Source organism: Dasypus novemcinctus, chromosome 7 (genome assembly GCF_030445035.2).
Source record: "Dasypus novemcinctus isolate mDasNov1 chromosome 7, mDasNov1.1.hap2, whole genome shotgun sequence".
Taxonomy (NCBI): domain Eukaryota; kingdom Metazoa; phylum Chordata; class Mammalia; order Cingulata; family Dasypodidae; genus Dasypus; species Dasypus novemcinctus.
In genome coordinates, this window is record NC_080679.1 from 87,344,098 (window position 1) to 87,361,186 (window position 17,089).

The 17,089-nt window shown below is 37.2% G+C and overlaps 1 protein-coding gene across 15 annotated transcripts in view; it reads right to left on the bottom strand.

The window, feature by feature from the left end:
* SLC4A10 (solute carrier family 4 member 10) overlaps nt 1-17,089 on the bottom strand; it is a 389,606-nt gene that overhangs the window by 127,703 nt on the left and 244,814 nt on the right. For all 15 annotated transcript variants that reach the window (XM_058300758.2, XM_012527510.3, XM_058300760.2 and 12 more), the window contains exon 5: nt 9,851-10,011. In XM_058300758.2, coding sequence (XP_058156741.1) covers nt 9,851-10,011 — 161 coding nt within the window. The remainder of the gene's footprint in view (nt 1-9,850; nt 10,012-17,089) is intronic.

A 17,089-nucleotide genomic window follows, 5' to 3' on the forward strand; every position in this document is an offset into this window, starting at 1 on the left:
ACAACATATACACAAATGAGTGTGGATATATTCTAATAAAACTTTATTTATGAATACAAATTTGAATTTCATATAATTTTCACATCACCAAATATTACTTTTATTTTTATTCAAACATGTAGAAATGTGAAAACTATTTTTCACTCACAAACCCTGCAAATACAGACAGCAGGCCAAAGCTGGCCCACAGGTTGTAATTTACTGATTTCTGCTCTATCACTTTGGAGATTTCAGTGGAAAAGGGGAGGAAGGATAAACCATAAGGTCCACTGTAAGTACTTTCAAAGTCCCTTTGAATTCTGAAAATGTATGATTCTATAGAATAATATTTAAGTCTTTATCTCAGTTCTTTGGAAATCAGTAGTTATACTACCTCTGAATTCATCTGAATGAAATGAAATGATAAATTGTAAACATATATGACATTACACTGAAATTTTGCTAAGATGAAAAAATGTATGTAAAGTATGTATTACATATTTCACAGTAGAAGTTGTAAAGAAAGTTATTAAAATATCAATAGGGATATCATTATAAGGGAGTTTCATCTGTATGTATCCCCAGTTCAGTGTTCTAACCAGAATCCAAGTCCATCATATAGTAAAACATGGCACATGCCTATGGTTCTTAATTTCTACCAAAGCACAATCTTCTCAAGCTTGAACACTACAAAAATCCACAGGTCATTTGTTTCACAGTTTCTTAGAGATAATGTCTTTATTTGAAACAGTTATACAAGAGAAAGTAAATATGAAAAAATGATCCATCTGTTCACCAGTCATACAGAAATACACAGTAAATTTCCCAGGCCTCTGAGGTATGATTGTATCAAATAATATCCTAATGAACTAGAAAAGTTAATCACCTTGCTTAGGAATATAATTTACACCAGGATGAGATCTAAGTACCAAAGGGAATCTGATTCACTGATCATTTACATTGTTCGCTTCACCACTATAATACATATTAGTATTAGCCTTGAAAAGGAGGAAAGGATAATGGACCATAATGGCTTTGGGCCCAGATCAAGTCCTACAGTCTCAGCAGACTATGACGCCTAAATAATACAGTCTCACCTGCCAAAGCATGAGGCCAGGATATAGATGATAAAAAAAGAAGCAAGAAGAAAAAGGATAAATAGGGCACTCTTTTTTTAGCAATAAGAAGATTCTAGAAAGGCTAATCACATTTGTGTAAAAATGCCTCAGAAAATCAAATATTATTTTCCATCCTAATCAAGAAATTATTTTATCATAATCAATCCATTTTGACTACTGAATGAAAACTGCTACAGACCATGGGATTTTGCAGATTCTGTATAAATTTCTGCTTCTTTATAGATTATCATGTAAATGTAAGTGCTTTGACAACCCACTGTTTTAAATTGAAAAGTTGCTAGGGAGGAGTGTGGATTTTAAGAGGTCTAAATTCTCTATTTTTGTTGCCTGCAGTAACAGAAGTTTGTGTACTAAAAATGCAAACTACCATAACAATACTTACTTTCCAAACCAAAGTTTATAAAAGTATAGGTATGATATATATGGCCATTTCCATACCCCTAAATCTGCAGATTTCATTCAGGGAACAAACTGTGGGCTTTTCCTTCAATAAAACAGTTAAAAAACAAAGGTTATTTTGAGAAATTGGTAAATATGACTGATAATCTGTCCATGGTACTCAGTTTGGTTTTAATGTTTTTTCTAACTCTCAGTGACAGAATTAGGTTAAAATATACACTCCGACAAGAGAATATTTCTATTATTAATCTTCATAAGGCTGAACTTCAAAGAAATTAACTTAGACTATAATATTGTCAATAATTTATATGAACATAATCAAGACACATTTTAACAGTAAAAATAAATTACAGTAAGAAAATACATCTAGGGAATTTTGGATTTGAAAAGATTAAATAATTTTGAAGGGAAAGTTTACTTTTATTCTGAGTTCCTGGAAATTTGGGAAATAGATATAGCTTAAATTAACTTTATCCAAAAGAAAATCCTACTTTAATTATACCAGAAATTATCAACAAACCTGTCAGATACAAATAGGATTTTCTCTTACTAAGTCTACAAAAATCTCTTTAAGGAATTATCTGAGTCTGTTAAAAACCTCTCTGAATATTATAAAAATCCCTGCTCTCTGGACCATATTTTCTAATAGGAAAACATTAATGTTGCAAATCTATGCATTATCAGAGTACTAAAATTTAGTACCCTTAAAGATAAATTATTAGGGCTAGTTTTGGAAAATATAAACTAGTGACTAACTGCCTGAAATACAGAAAACAATGATAAATAGAAGGTGCAGAAAAAAGATCTGATGTTATTGCCAATCACCCTAGCTACAAATTTTTATGAAATAGAAGAAATAAATATGATTACAGGTTAGTCAAAAGAAAGTTTTCCATTTCTGCAAATATCACCTATATACTTTTTATTTATCTGTTTATAAGATGGGGAAATTGCTTCATCCTACCTCATAAAGTTGCTATGATAATAAAGTATAATAATGGATATAAAATATTTTGTGGGAAGCAGATGTAGCTCAGGTGATAAGGCCTCCACGTACTATATGAGAGGACCTGGGTTCAATCCCTGGTGAAAAAGAAAAGAAAGCATGCCTGTGTGCCGAGCCAGTGCCCGTGTGATGAGCCGAGTGCCCACACCGTGAGCCAAATGTCCACATGGTGAGCCAAGTGCCCATGCAGTGAGCTGAGTGCCCATATGGGTGCCTGCACGAAGAACTGAGTGCCCACATGGTGAGCCAAGTGCCCATGCAAGTGCCTATGTGGTGAGTCGAGTGCCCACATGCCAAGCCGAGTGCCTGCACAAGTGCCCATGTGGTGAGCTGAGTGCCCATGTGGGTGCCCACATGGTGTTCTAGAGCTCACACAGTGAGCCATGCCTGCATGAGTGCCAGCATGGTGAGCTGAGTGCCCACGTGAGTGCCTGCATGGTGAGCCAGTGCCTATGTGGAGAGCCAGCACCTGCATGACGAGCCAAGTGCCCAGGCAGCAAGCCAAGTGCCCACACAAGTGAGTCACACAGCAAGATGACGACACAACAAAAAAGAGACGAAGGAGAGAGTCAAGGTGAAGTGCAGCAGAGACCAGGAACTGAGGTGGTGCAATTGACAGGGAACCTCTCTCCACATCGGAGGTCCCCAGGATCAAATCCACGTGAATCCTAGATGAGAAAGACAAGAAGAGAAGACAAAAAAAGAGAAATAGATACAGAAGATCACATAGCAAATGGACACAAAAAGCAAAAACAGCAGGGTGGGGGAAGGGGGAAAGGAAGGAAAAAAATGTTTTTAATAAATATTTAAAATAAAACATTAAAAATTTTTTGAAAAGTTCGGAGTTCCAAAAGGCAAAGCACTATTATTTATTGCACACTTAGTAATACTGTTAAATTTTCATTAAGTGAAAATAGCAGTTGGTTAAAAAAAAAAACTTATTTATTAGCTACAGAGAGAAAATATTTAATGAGATTTCCTTGGGAATGGAAATGAATACCTTTGGATTAAATGAGCCAAGTTACAACTAGACAATGAGAGGGAATCTTTTTATTTGTGATTAAAAAGTAATCTAAGATAATAATGATCAGCACAAATATTTTTAATCACATTATTCTACGTAGGGTTAAGCTCTAAACTACTGGTAGATTCTGAATGGCATTTTACAGCATGCTCCATGCTGAAAATGGGACATTCAAATTGGGCTACTTAAGAGTCAGAGAGACAGACTAATTAGAAGAGCAGAGAAGAATACTAAAAGCTATTTGTGGTATCAAGACTTCCATTGAACTACTTTCATTTGTGCAGATAGACTTGGAGGATGTAATTTGCTTGAAAAAGCTTAATTTAACACAGTGAATAATTTTCACATATTCTACAGAGTCGAGCTTGGGAAGTGGGGAAGGGGGGCAAAGTTAGAGAAAGGAAGCATAATTTTAAAGAATAAAACTGAGCTAAGGTGATAAAATCCACAACAGACTTTTAGTCAAATTTTTGGGAGAAAATATCCTGGTAGAAACAACTTCATAAAGAAAGCATTAAGAAATTATATGATTTAAGGAAGTCTGATAAATCTATGAAGGGTGATTTCTGAGGCAAATTTTGCCAGGGCAATAGTTTCATTTTATAGATATAATCGATCCAAAACTCTTTGGAATAAATTAATTTTTAAAGGTAATGCCTTCACTGAGTAAACCGCAAAAATAAACTCCTTTTTGTGGGCAGGTTGTTTAACCTTTGAATCTATTTTTCTTTATCGATGAAATAGATAATAGCAAGCCTCAAGTCTGTTGTGAGTATCAAAGAGATAGCGTATGAAAATAAGAGCTTCCTAAACTGCAAAGTACTGTGAAAAGCCCTTTCCTAATACTTCATTCCTAATTAAAATATAAAATGTTTATTGGATGTCAGCAATATCAATACCATACAGCTAAGAAATTGAGCTGGATAGTTACTATTCCAACATTCTCACGAGGTTTGCTCATTTCTAAGTTAACCATTTTCCCTAAGTTTTGATTTAGCACAAACTGTTACTATACCCTATATTCTTCTGGAAAGTATAATGTATTTAACCTTATGTATTCTTTTAGGCTCTAGTTTAATAAGAGCTACATGGTAAGTGTTACATGAAACAGTTAAAGGATAAGTGTTACATGAAACAGATTAGGAAGACTTATCTTTCTTGTTTTCTTTTTGCTTAATATTGTGAACCAAGATATTTTTCCATACTTAATTTTCTTTTCATGTATATTTCAATATATGGATACCTATCACCACCAAAGACAAAATAAATAATTTTAAAAGTGATCAAATTGCCATTAAAAGTTGGGCAACATCCGCTTCAAGCCATCTCTTTTTTTCTTCAAATAGCACGTGCACCATAATAGAAGAAATATCGGACATAAGTCATAGACTTAGAAGGAATCTGGCCATAAAACTTTTGGAATTTCTATTTTCTCATCAAAAAATATGAATGACACCTTCATCATAGGGCTTTTCTGAAAATTAAATTAGATACATATTTTCCACTGTCTCCACATCAATGATATGATTTCTTCCATTGCTAGAGTCACAATAGCTCTATAGTAGAATACCAGTAAGTCCATTCTAATCCATATTTTATTCCTCTATCCTGTGGACCCTGGGATGGTGATGTCCACTCCACCTCTAAATTGAGAGGAACCAACAAAATATTAAACACCCATTCTGGGGAGTCCTGCTACATTCTCAAATAAAGTGGAAAGAATTTCTAGAGTACACAGGCAGTGCCTAATAAAAAACAGACAAATATGCCAAGCCTTCAATATTAATGCTTGTTCTTAGGAAACTTATTCTTGTAAAATTGAAACTTAGCCTAATAATAACTATTGCCTAAGTGTTATCTCCTGAAAACCAATGTGTTACTCAAATGTGGCCTCTCTTTAATCCGAACTCAGCAAATAAATTCACTACCACTACCTTTTCTTCCCCCAGCATGAACATGGTTCTGGGGATGAGCCTCCCTGGCATTAAGGAGAAAGTAGCCACGGTAGTTACTGAGTCAGGGAGAGGGAAGAAGAGATGTGATGTGGGGGCATTTTTGGGACTTGGAGTTGTCCTAAATGATACTGCAGGCACAGATGCTGGACATTATATATCTTGCCATAACCCACTGAATGGACTGGGGGAGAGTGTAAACTACAATGTAAACTATAATCCATGCAGTGCAGCAGTGCTCCAAATTGTATTCACCAAATGCAATGAATGTGGCACAATGATGAAAGAGGTTGTTGATGTGGGAGGAGTGGGGTGGGATCGGGTGTGGGGTATATGGGAACCTCTTATATTTTTTAACGTAACATATTTTGTGACCTAAGTATCTTCAAAAAAGTACAATTTTTTAAAAAGCCATTAGGCCATTTATTAACTTTTAATTTGATTCTATTTGTCTTTATGCATGTCCTTATTGTGGTACCATGTTGTTTTGATTTCTGTAGCTTTATAATAAGATTAAAAATTTGGAAATGTTAAAAAAAGAAAAAAAGGAATTACTACCAAGCACCAACCAGCAATGTACTTGGAAAAAGACCTTGACCAAAAGGGAAAAACATTAAATATAAAAGAGCTTTTATGGCTGAGAGATTTCAAAGTAAGTTGGGAAATCATTCTGGAGGTTACACTTACACATATCCAGGTAAACAAAGCCTCAAACAAGGGTCTAGACACTATAGACAAGGCATACGACCCCATGAAATAAGCCCCCCAGCAGTAAGCTTTACCTTGGACTATATGATAACCTATCTCCCCAATGAAACAGAGTTAGACTTATTTATAATTTCCCTATACATGGTTCTTCTGCCCCTTTTATTTGAACCCATAAATAGCACTATACTCATTAAATACATGCACCAGAGACTTAAATCTTTGGTCTGCTCATATACAAGCTGAGGTCTGGAGCTCAACACTGCTGCAGCCAACACTAACTCTCTAGTTCATCGCACTCACCTAGGACAATCAAAAACATGATGATGATGAACAACTTCATCCAAAAAAACAGAGTATCTACAACTGCATGCAAAACAGTTCCTTCCAACTGCCCCATAAAATCTATGCCCCCTCTCAATCTGAAGCAAAGCAGCATCACTATCCCAAAATCTTCAAGTTTGAGGAATGAACAAACATAAGGGGGAAAGCAACCATGGACCAAAGTAGTCTTATTATTATTATTGTAATAATGGGAGAACTTGTAACATTGATATAAAGATAGTGGTTATCAGAAATTCTGAGGGGGGGAGGGAAGAAGAAGTGGAAAATAGGGCATGTTTAGGGCTCTGGAATTGTTCTTCATGATAATGCAGTGACAGATACAGACCATTATACTTTTGTTCAAAGCCTATAAAATAGTACAGTGCAAAGTGTAACTTATAATATAAGTTACAGAACTTGGTTAGTAACAATGTTTCAATATTTGTTCATCAATTATAACAAATTATCACACTAATGTAAGATGTTATTAATAAGGGAAAATATGGCAGGGAGAGGGAGCGGTAACTTTTCTGTATTCTAAAACTTCTTTTAAAATAAAACTTATTATATGAAAAAAAAATAGTCATAACTTTCTTTGTCCTTTCTAAACCAACATTTTTCCTGTTTACTGAAATTTTTTCATTTTGGTTATTTCATGTGTTTGATTATTGCACTATCAATCTCAAGCTTTAGGGGTTTTTGTCTTTCATTTTCTAATTGTAACAGTCTGAGTAAATATGAGAGTGAAAACCAACTAATACAACATGAAACACGGCACATATGAAAATACCAAAGCTGATATTGCAGTCAGTGGTGAAAAACTGAAAGCTTTCCCACTAACATCAGGAATAAGACAAGGATGCCCACTTTCACCACTGCTATTCAACATTGTACTGGAAATCCTAGCCAGGGCAATGAAAGAGAGAGAGAGAGAGAGAGAGAGAGAGAGAGAGAGAGAGAGAGAGAGAGAGAGAGCAGAGTAATCAAAACAGCATGGGACTGAAGAAACGACAGAGAGACCAATGGAATAGAATTGAGAGTTCAGAAATAAACAGCCACACACCTATGGCCGATTGAATTTTGACAAGGGTGCCAAGTGCACTCAATGGGAAAAGAATAGCCTCTTCAACAAATGGAGCTTGGAAAAGTGGATATCTAGTGAAAGAATGAAAGTGGACCCCTACCTCACACCATATACAAAAGTAGGGCTAAACCAAAACTCTTACAAGAAAACACAAGGAATGGATTTAATTACATTAAGCAATGGATTTTTTGATTACCTAAGGCACTAACAACAAAAGAAAAAAATAGATAAATTGTACTTAATCAAAATTAAAAACCGTGCTTCAAAGAAAGTGAAGAACAATCTACAGAATGGGAGAAAACATTTGGAAATGACATATCTGATAAGATTCTGAAAGCCAGAATATCAAAAGGACTCTTACAACTCAACAACAAAAAAGACAAGTAACACAACGAAAAAATGGGCAAAGGACATGTATAGACATTATTCCAAAGAAGATATACAAATGGCAAGAAAGCACATGAAAAGATGCTGAACATCAATAGCCATTATGGAAATGCAAATCAAAACCACAATGAGATACAACGTCATACTCACCAGAATGGCCACTATTTTTAAAAATGAAAAATAAGCATTGGAGAGGATGTGAACAAATAGGACCCTCTTACAATGTTGATGAGAATATAAAATGGTGTAACTGCTGTGGAAGACAGTTTGGTAGTTCCACAGAAAGTTAGGTATAGAATTATCACATGATTCAGCAATTCCACTTCCAGGAATATACCCAAAAAGAATTGAAAGCAGGGACTCAAACAGATATTTGCACATTGGTGTTCTTAGCAGCATTATTCACAATTGGCAAAAGATGGAAGCAACCTGTGTCCATCAATAGAAGAGTGGATAAACAAAGGTGGTATATACATAAAGTGGAGTATTATTGAGAAATGAAGGAATGAAGTTTTGATAAATGCAACATGGATGAACCTTGAAAATAACATGTTGAGTGAAATAAGGCAGATGCAAAAGAAAAAATATTGTATGCTCTCACTTACATGAATTAATTAGAATATGCAAATTCATGAAATGAGAAATTAGAATACAGATTACCAGGGTTTGGAGTGGGAGTGGGGAATAGGGAGTTAATGCTTAATTGACACAGAGTTGCTGTTTGATGTGATATTTTGTATTCAACACCACTGAATTGTATACATGAAAGTAGTTAAAATTGAAAATGATAGGTTGTATATATCTTACAAGAAGGAAATTTAAAACAAAAAATGAGACACTGCTTCACACCCACTAGAATGACTATTATTTAAAAATCAGGGGAAAAAAAATGTAATGGAGAGAATTCAGAAAAATTGGAACCCTCATACATTTTGTTGGCAGGAATGTAAAATGGTGCAGCCTCTATAGAAAATATTTTGGCAGTTCCTCCAAAAGTTAAATATAGAATTACCGTATAACATGGTAAACCCACTCTAAGTATATACCCAGAAGAACTGAAAGCAAGAACTCCAACAGATATTTGTACACTAATATTCATAATCATGTTTTTCACAATAGCTAAAGGGGGAAGCCACCCAAGTTGGACAAACAAAATGTGGTATATCCACACAATGGAATACTATTCAGCCATAAAAGGAACGAAATTCTGATACATGAGACAATATGGATGAATCTTGAAGACATCATGTTGAGTGAAAGAAGCCAGATATAAAAAGACAAATATTGTAAGATCTCACTTACATGAAACACCTAGAATAAGCAAATTCATAGAGAAAGTAGGTTACAGGTTGCCAGGGTTAGGGAGCAGGGGCATAATAGAGAGTTAATGTTTAATTGGTATAGAGTTTCTGTTGGATGAAACAGTTTTGGTAATAGATGGTGGTGATGGTAGCACAACTTGAGAATATAATTACTACCACTGAACTGTACCCCTGAAAGTGGTTAGAAAGGGGACATTTTATGTTGTATATGTTACCAAAATAAAGCATTTCTTTAAAATATCTTATTAACTAAGCAAATAAGTAAATATTGAATGGAATCAACATTCATACATCGTCTCTCATAGCTGTCCTTATCCAGTTAGGCCTTATTTCTCTGAGATTCAACTTTTTTTGATCTAAAATGAGGGGTCAGGAAAATGATATTTAAGGTCCTTTACAAAATACTGATTATGAGAATTCATTTTTCAAAGTACATACACATACAGAATTAAAATTAAAAGGCAGTAACAAAAATCAATTGTAACCACAGGAGCAAACTACATTAAGGAAAAAAAAAAAAGAAGTATACCTGCAATTTCTTCTAAAGTGTTGGCATGCATGTCCAGCAGCACAGTTCCATTCAGAATACAACTTCTCAACTCAAACAAGCTGTGTAATGAAAGAGTAGCTACATAAGGCTTGCTCCACCTTTCTCCTCCATCTTCCACATCTTCTTCAAACTTCAACCACCTATACAAAAATATTATTGTCAGCATATTGAATATTGGAGATGAATGAATAAAATGTAGAAATACAAAGATATTCCTATTTCTTCTTACTTTTGCTTTCAGGGATTTGGTAAGTATGTATACATGAGGCCAAGCACTTTATTTCATTTTTATTCCATTGAACAGTGTTCTTTTTGTAGGTGAAAAACATACTGAAAATAGCAAAACTCATGTTATTTTCATTTATTTCTGAAGAAACGTTTTAATATTAAACTTTACCAGTGATCACAGTGAATTTGTTGTAGAACTGATAGAGTATACTTCTCCATGGAAAGATAATGGTAAACGAATAAGGTACAAAAGAAGTGGAAGAACACTCATTTTTCTTGACTGGGATGTTTTTGTTTTTTTTTTGACTGGGATGTTTTGAACCTGAACGTTCAAGTCTCTTGATGATTTTTCAATTGTACTTTCAGAGATGCTGGTATACTTTAGAGCCTATTCAATGAAGAAAATCTTTTCTAGGCCTGTTTAGATGAAATCTAATGATAGTGGTTACTTCCCAGTGACTAAATACATGAGACCTGATCTCAGTTCCCACTGAACACACTGCTGGGTGTTCTGTCAGGAAGGGAGAACAGAAGAACCTTGATAAAATGGTGTCAATGGCACACCAGTGCCTTGTTGGAGAGAAAAGAATAGTAAGTAATATCCAGTATTGATTCTGAGCAGGATAAATGGAAAGGATAGAGAAAAGCCAATAATTTTACTCCTTTGGCAAAACCCATCCATTCTCTTTTCCTTTCAGGGATTTGCTCTCTTATCCTAATAGAGAATAACAAATTTAATTCCACCATTCTTAATGATTTCTATCTTATATTGACTTTCTCTCTCCCTTTATATCTCTCACATTTGCTCCATTCCTTCTCTCCTTCATCACTTATGACCCCAAACATCCTCTCTCCATTCAAAATCACTTAAATTCTCTATGCAATATTTTATTGCTGCTTTTATGTAACCAAATGACCCAACAACAAGAGGACAAATATATGGGAGTAATCAGGGAAGAGGTGGATCAGCCACAAACAATTAACTGAAAAGATTAGTCATTGATTAATATGCAAAGTGCCAAAAGAGATTTTAAAAAGTCCATGGATTTGTTGCCAGTGTTCAGAGAGAAAAAGTTGTTAGCAAGTGAAAAGGAAACCAACACTGAGGAATAGGTGTGCCTACCAAAAGTTTACAAACAGGGAAGAAGAGCGGTATTAACATAAGTCTTGGAGGTTGAAAAAACTCATATTGAGGCCCCAAATAACTGAAAGCATGGCTTTCATGCTGACAATTTTATGGAATATTTTTGTCTATGTGGAAAATTTTCATATTAGTGATTTTTAAAGCATTTCAGCCATTAATAGGGCCATAATACTTAACAAGTATTAAATGCCAATAGTGTTGCTTGTATAACTGGCTCTCCTTCTCTTCCTTGTAAACAGTAGGATATCACTAGTGGCTTCCTTTTAATAAAGTGAGGCCATGTCCCATGACTAGTTCTGGCCAATGACTTGTGAGAAGAAATTATATGGAGTATTTAATTGGCAGGATGAGACCCTCTGGAACTCTCTTTTTCCCTGATATGGCAACCAGTAATGTTCAAGATGGGGGTTGCTCCATGAGTGGGATTCCCTAAGTAACTGCAGTGAGCAAATGAGCAGAGCCTTTCCTGACCCAATGATGGACACATGGGCCATAAATAAACCTTTGTCGTCTTAAGCCAGTGCAACTGCAGGATTATTATTGTAATACAATTTAGCCCATACCAGCTGATAGAGATCATCATTTTAGCTATTTACACCAATATAAAAATCCTAATTAGAATTAATGGTGAGAGTGGATATGATTTCAATAAAAATCAATATTTATGCCAGATATAAAAGTAAGGCATGGCTTCTTAGATATTATACCCAAAGTACAAACAACATAAAAAGAAAAAATAGATAACTAGGATCTCATCTAAATTTAAAACTTTTGCACATCAGAGGACTCTACCATCAAAGTAAAATGGCAATGTACACAATGGGAGAAAATACTTGGAAACTACATATCCAATAAAGGTTTAATATGCAGAATATATAAAGAAATCCTTCAACCTAATAACAAAAGGACAAATAACCCAATTTTAAAATGGGCAAAAGACCTGAATAAATATATCTCCAAAGATGTACAAATGGCCAGAAAGTACATGAAAGTATTTCAACATCATTAACCATAAGGGAAATGCGAATCGAAACCATAATGAGATACCATTTCACACCCATTAAAAGGACTGCTATTTAAAAAAAAAAAAAAAAGAGTTGGAAAGGATGTAGAGAAACTCATTCATTGCTGGTGGGAATACAAAATGGTGCAGCCACAACAGAAGATAATTTGGTGGTTCTTCAGGAAGTTTAGTATAGAATTACTGCATGACCCAGTAATACCACAATTAGGTGTATACCTAAAAGAATTGAAAATGGCGAATTGAACGAATATTTGCACAGCAGTATCAACAGTGGCATTTTTCACATTTGCCAGAAGATGGAAGCAACCCACGTGTCCATTAGTTGATGACTGAATAAACAAAATTATACACACAATGGAATATTATTCAGCCATAAATAGGAATGAAGTTCTGATACATGTGACAACATGGATGAACCTTGAGCACATCATGTTGAGGGACATAAGCCAGACACAAGAGGACAAATTTTGTATGCTCTTACTGACATGAAATAATTAGAAGAAGCAAACTCATAAAGACTAAATCTAGAATACAGATGTGATGATTAGGATAATGTGTCAACTTGACCAGGTAATTGTGCCCAGATGTTTGGTCAAGGAAGCACTGTGCTAACTGTAATACAAGGACGTTTATGGACTTTTAGTCACCAGTCACTTTACTACATAGATAGCTGAATACATCTACATCAGTCAGGGAGATTGCCAATAGCAATGAGTGATGGTTTAGCCAATTAGTTGAATTTCTTAACAGGGGAAGTGATTTCAGCACACAGCGAGAATTTCCCTGCTCATCCTTGGTCAGCCAATGTCTCCTGGAAACTAATCAAAGACCTTCATTGGACTTTCATCAGAGCCCTCATTTGCAGTCTGTCTGTGGAACCTGGACTTGTGCATCCCCATGTTCCTGTGAGAGACTCTTATAAAATCACATACTATTTACAAATATCTCTTGTTGATTCTGTTTCCCGAGGGAACACTGACTAATACAGCAGGTACTGGCAGTGGTTCTGGAGGAACAGAGTCTTAAACATGGGATGTCTGAGGTGGTTCTCGGACTTTTGCAATTGCCTCTCAACCCTAACTGGACTCAAGGGTACTAATGACTCCCTTTCCAATAATGAAGAGGCCACTAACAGTCCATGACATGAGTTAGCAATAGAGATATGCAAAATATTATCACTGGATTCCCCTACTTCCACACTTATAAGAAGCAAGGATCTGGGTGAGAGTGTTTTCAACACCTTAAAAGATTTTTGTGGAGTCAAAAGGTATAATGATGTTGGCTGGCTCCGCCTAGATACCCTGGATACAGTTACAAAAGGAAGAGATGAGTTAAAGGCTTCAAATTTGAAACTTAACAACCATACGAATGATGTGAAAATTTCTGTGTGCTCTGAAAGAAAATCTTGTCTCCTATAGCCACAGGCTAGAAATATCTGAGAACCAAAGTCAGATTCTCATTGTGTGGGTAGCACAGTTACAGAGGAAACTAAAATTTTAACCCTACAGGGTTTCCGCAGTTAAAGTGAAGGCATTGATTGGAAAGGAGTAGAGCCCAGAGGATTGGGATGGAGACATATGGGATGATGAAAATATTGGTGGGGACATTGGAACCATAAATTCTGTTGAGATTTTACCAGATAAACCTGTGATGGCCTGTCCTGTGGAGACCACACCTTGTCAACCTTGTATCACCCACCCTCCAGCCTGCCCCAGGGAGTCCGGACCTCCTTCCAGCCCTGAGGTAGGTACCAGCACACTGTAACCTGCACTTCCCAGTCTCTGGCCTATCCCGGGGAGTCTGGGTCTCCTCCCAGTCCTGAGGCAGGTACCAGCCAAACTCCAACAGGCACTGCCCAGCCTCAAGCCTGCCCTGAGGAATCTGCCTTCCAACCTCTGCCTGGAGAGATTAATCCTGTCTCGCCAGAATAAAATGCAAAGGAATGCAGTGAGGTCAGTAGCTTGCAAGAAATTTCTAATCCTTCTCCTTACCCACCCCCACCACCCCTCTTGTCTTTGAGACATATTACTAAAAACACTACAAGCCACCAAAGGTGAAAAACAAAATGTGACCCATGAGGATATACATTATACTCTGAAAGAACTGCATGAGTTTTCCAACTTATATAGGCAGAAATCAGGGGAATACATGTGGGAATGGATACTAAGGGTATAGGATAATGGTAGAAGGAATATAAAGTTGGATCAGGCTGAATTTATTGATATGGGCCCACTAAGCAGAAATTCTGGATTCAACGCTATAGCTCGAGGACTTAGAAAGGGCTCTAACAGTTTGTTTGCGTCTGACTGAAACATGGACAAAAAGATGGCCTAGCATGTCTGAGGTTGAGATGCCTGATTTGCCGTGGTACACAGTAGAAGGGGGAATTCAAAGGCTTAGGGGGATTGTAATGCTAGAATGGATTTACCATTTGAGACCTGCCCACCCACAACAGGAGTGACCAGAGGACACACCTTTAACCAGGTCTGTGAGGAATAAATTTGTAAGACTAACTCTGTCTTCCCTGAAGAGCTCTGAGGTTGCGCTTCTCTGTAGTCCAGATATTACTGTAAGGAGGGCTGTGATGGAATTAGAATCCTTAAACATTATGGGGATGATTGGATCTTGGTCAGGTAAAAGTCAAGTATGGGCAGTTATTTCCAAAGACAAGGTGGACATGGCTACTGCAAAGAAAGGTAGATTCAAAGCAGCACTCAAAATAGTCTGACTTGCAAAAAGTTATGGCATTGGCTAATACATCATGGGTGAAATAGACAGGCAGTGAAATAGATAGGCTGTCTACTAAATTTCTTCTGGATAACAGAAGAGTTCTAGGTTGAGTGAACAAAACCGTAACTCAAATTACAGCTACAGAGAATCACAGCCCCTTAATCAATTTCCAGACTTGAGACAGCTTACAGGCCCAGAGCCCCTTGATTGAGGAAAAGGCCAGGTCCATTTGGGGAAGGATCCTGTTAAACTGCCAAAAGTTTATACTGTTAATCTTCCTCCCACCTTTCCCCAAGGAGACCTATGGCCTTTTACCAGAGTAACTGTGCATTGGGGAAAAGGAAATGATCACACATTTGGGGGGTTATTAGACACTGGCTCAGAAGTGACATTCCAAGAGACCCAAAATGTCACTGTAGTCCACCAGTAAGAGTAGGGGATTATGGAGGACAGGTGATTAATGGAGTTTTAGCTCAGGTCCTTCTCATAGTTGGTCCAGTGGGTCTCCAGACCCATTCTGTGGTTATTTCCCTAGTTCCAGAATGTACAATTGGAATAGACATATTCAGTAACTGGGAGAATCCCCACATGGAATCCCTGACTTGTGGAGTAAGGGCTATTAGGCTTGGAAAGGCCAAGTGGAAGCCAGTAGAACTGTCCCTACCTATCAAAATAGTAAATCAAAAGCAATACCGGATTCCTGGAGGGATTGCAGAGATTAGTGCCACCATCAAGGATTTGAAGGATGCAGGGGTGCTGATTGCTACCACATTACTACTCAACTCTCCTCTTTGGCCTGTACAGAAAACAGATGGATCTTGGAGCATGACAGCAGATTATTGTAAACTTAACCAGGTGATGACTCCAAATACAGCTCCTGTCCCAGATGTGGTATCATTGCTTGAGCAAATCAACACATCCCCTGGTATCTGGAATGCAGTTTTTGATCTGGCAAAGGCTTTTTTTCTCAATTGCCATTGGTAAGGGCCACCAGAAACAGTTTGCTTTCAGTTGGCAAGGCCAGCAGGATACCTTTGCTGTCTGCCTCAGGGGTATAACTCTCCAGCCCTACATCATAATATTGTCCGCAGGGAACCTGATCATCTAGCCCTCTCACAAGACATCACACTGGTCCATATATTGATGATATCATGTTGATAGGACCTAGTGAGCAAGAGGTAGCAAAGACTTTAGACTTATTGGTAAGGTATTTGTGAGACAGAGGATGGGAGAAAAATCCAACAAAAATACAGGGAGCTTCCTCTTCAGTGAAATTTCTAAGTGTCCAGTGGTGTGGGGTATGTCAAGATATCCCTTCTAAAGTGAAAGATAACCTGTTGCATCTGGCCTCTTCCATCACCAAAAAAAGAGGCACAATACTTAGGTGGTCTTTTCAGATTTTGGAGACAACACATTCCTCATTTGGGTGTGCTAATCTGGTCCATTTACTGAGTAATCAGAAAAGCTGCTAGTTTTGATTGAGGACCAGAACAAGAGGAGGTTCTGTGACAGGTCCAGGCTGCTGTGCAAACTGCACTACCACTTGGGCCATATGATCCGGCAGATCCAATGGTGCTCAAAGTTTCAGTGGCAAATAAAGATGCTTTGGCAGGCCCCTTTAGGAGAATCACAGATGCTTAGGATTTTGAGCAAAGTTCTGCAATCTCCCTTTGAGAAACAGCTTTTGGCCTGCTACTGGGCCTTAGTAGAGACTGAATGCTTAACAATGGCCCATCAAGTTACCATGAGACCTGAGTTGCCTATCATGTCCTGGGTATTATCTGACCCACCAAACCATAGAGTTGGGAGTGCATGGCAGCCCTCCATAATAAAGTGGAAGTGGTATATATGAGACAGGGCTCTAGTGGGTCCTGAAGGCACAATAAGTTACACGAGGAAGTAGTCCAAGTATTCATGGTCACCACCCCTGCCATGTTACCTTCTCTTTCCCAGTCCACAGCTTTGGCCTCTAGGCGAGTCTCTTATAATCAGTTGAGTGGGGAAGAGAAAACTCAGGCCTGGTTTACAGATGGTTCTGCATAATATGCAGGTACCACCTGAAAGTGGACAGCTGCAGCACTGCAGCCTTTTT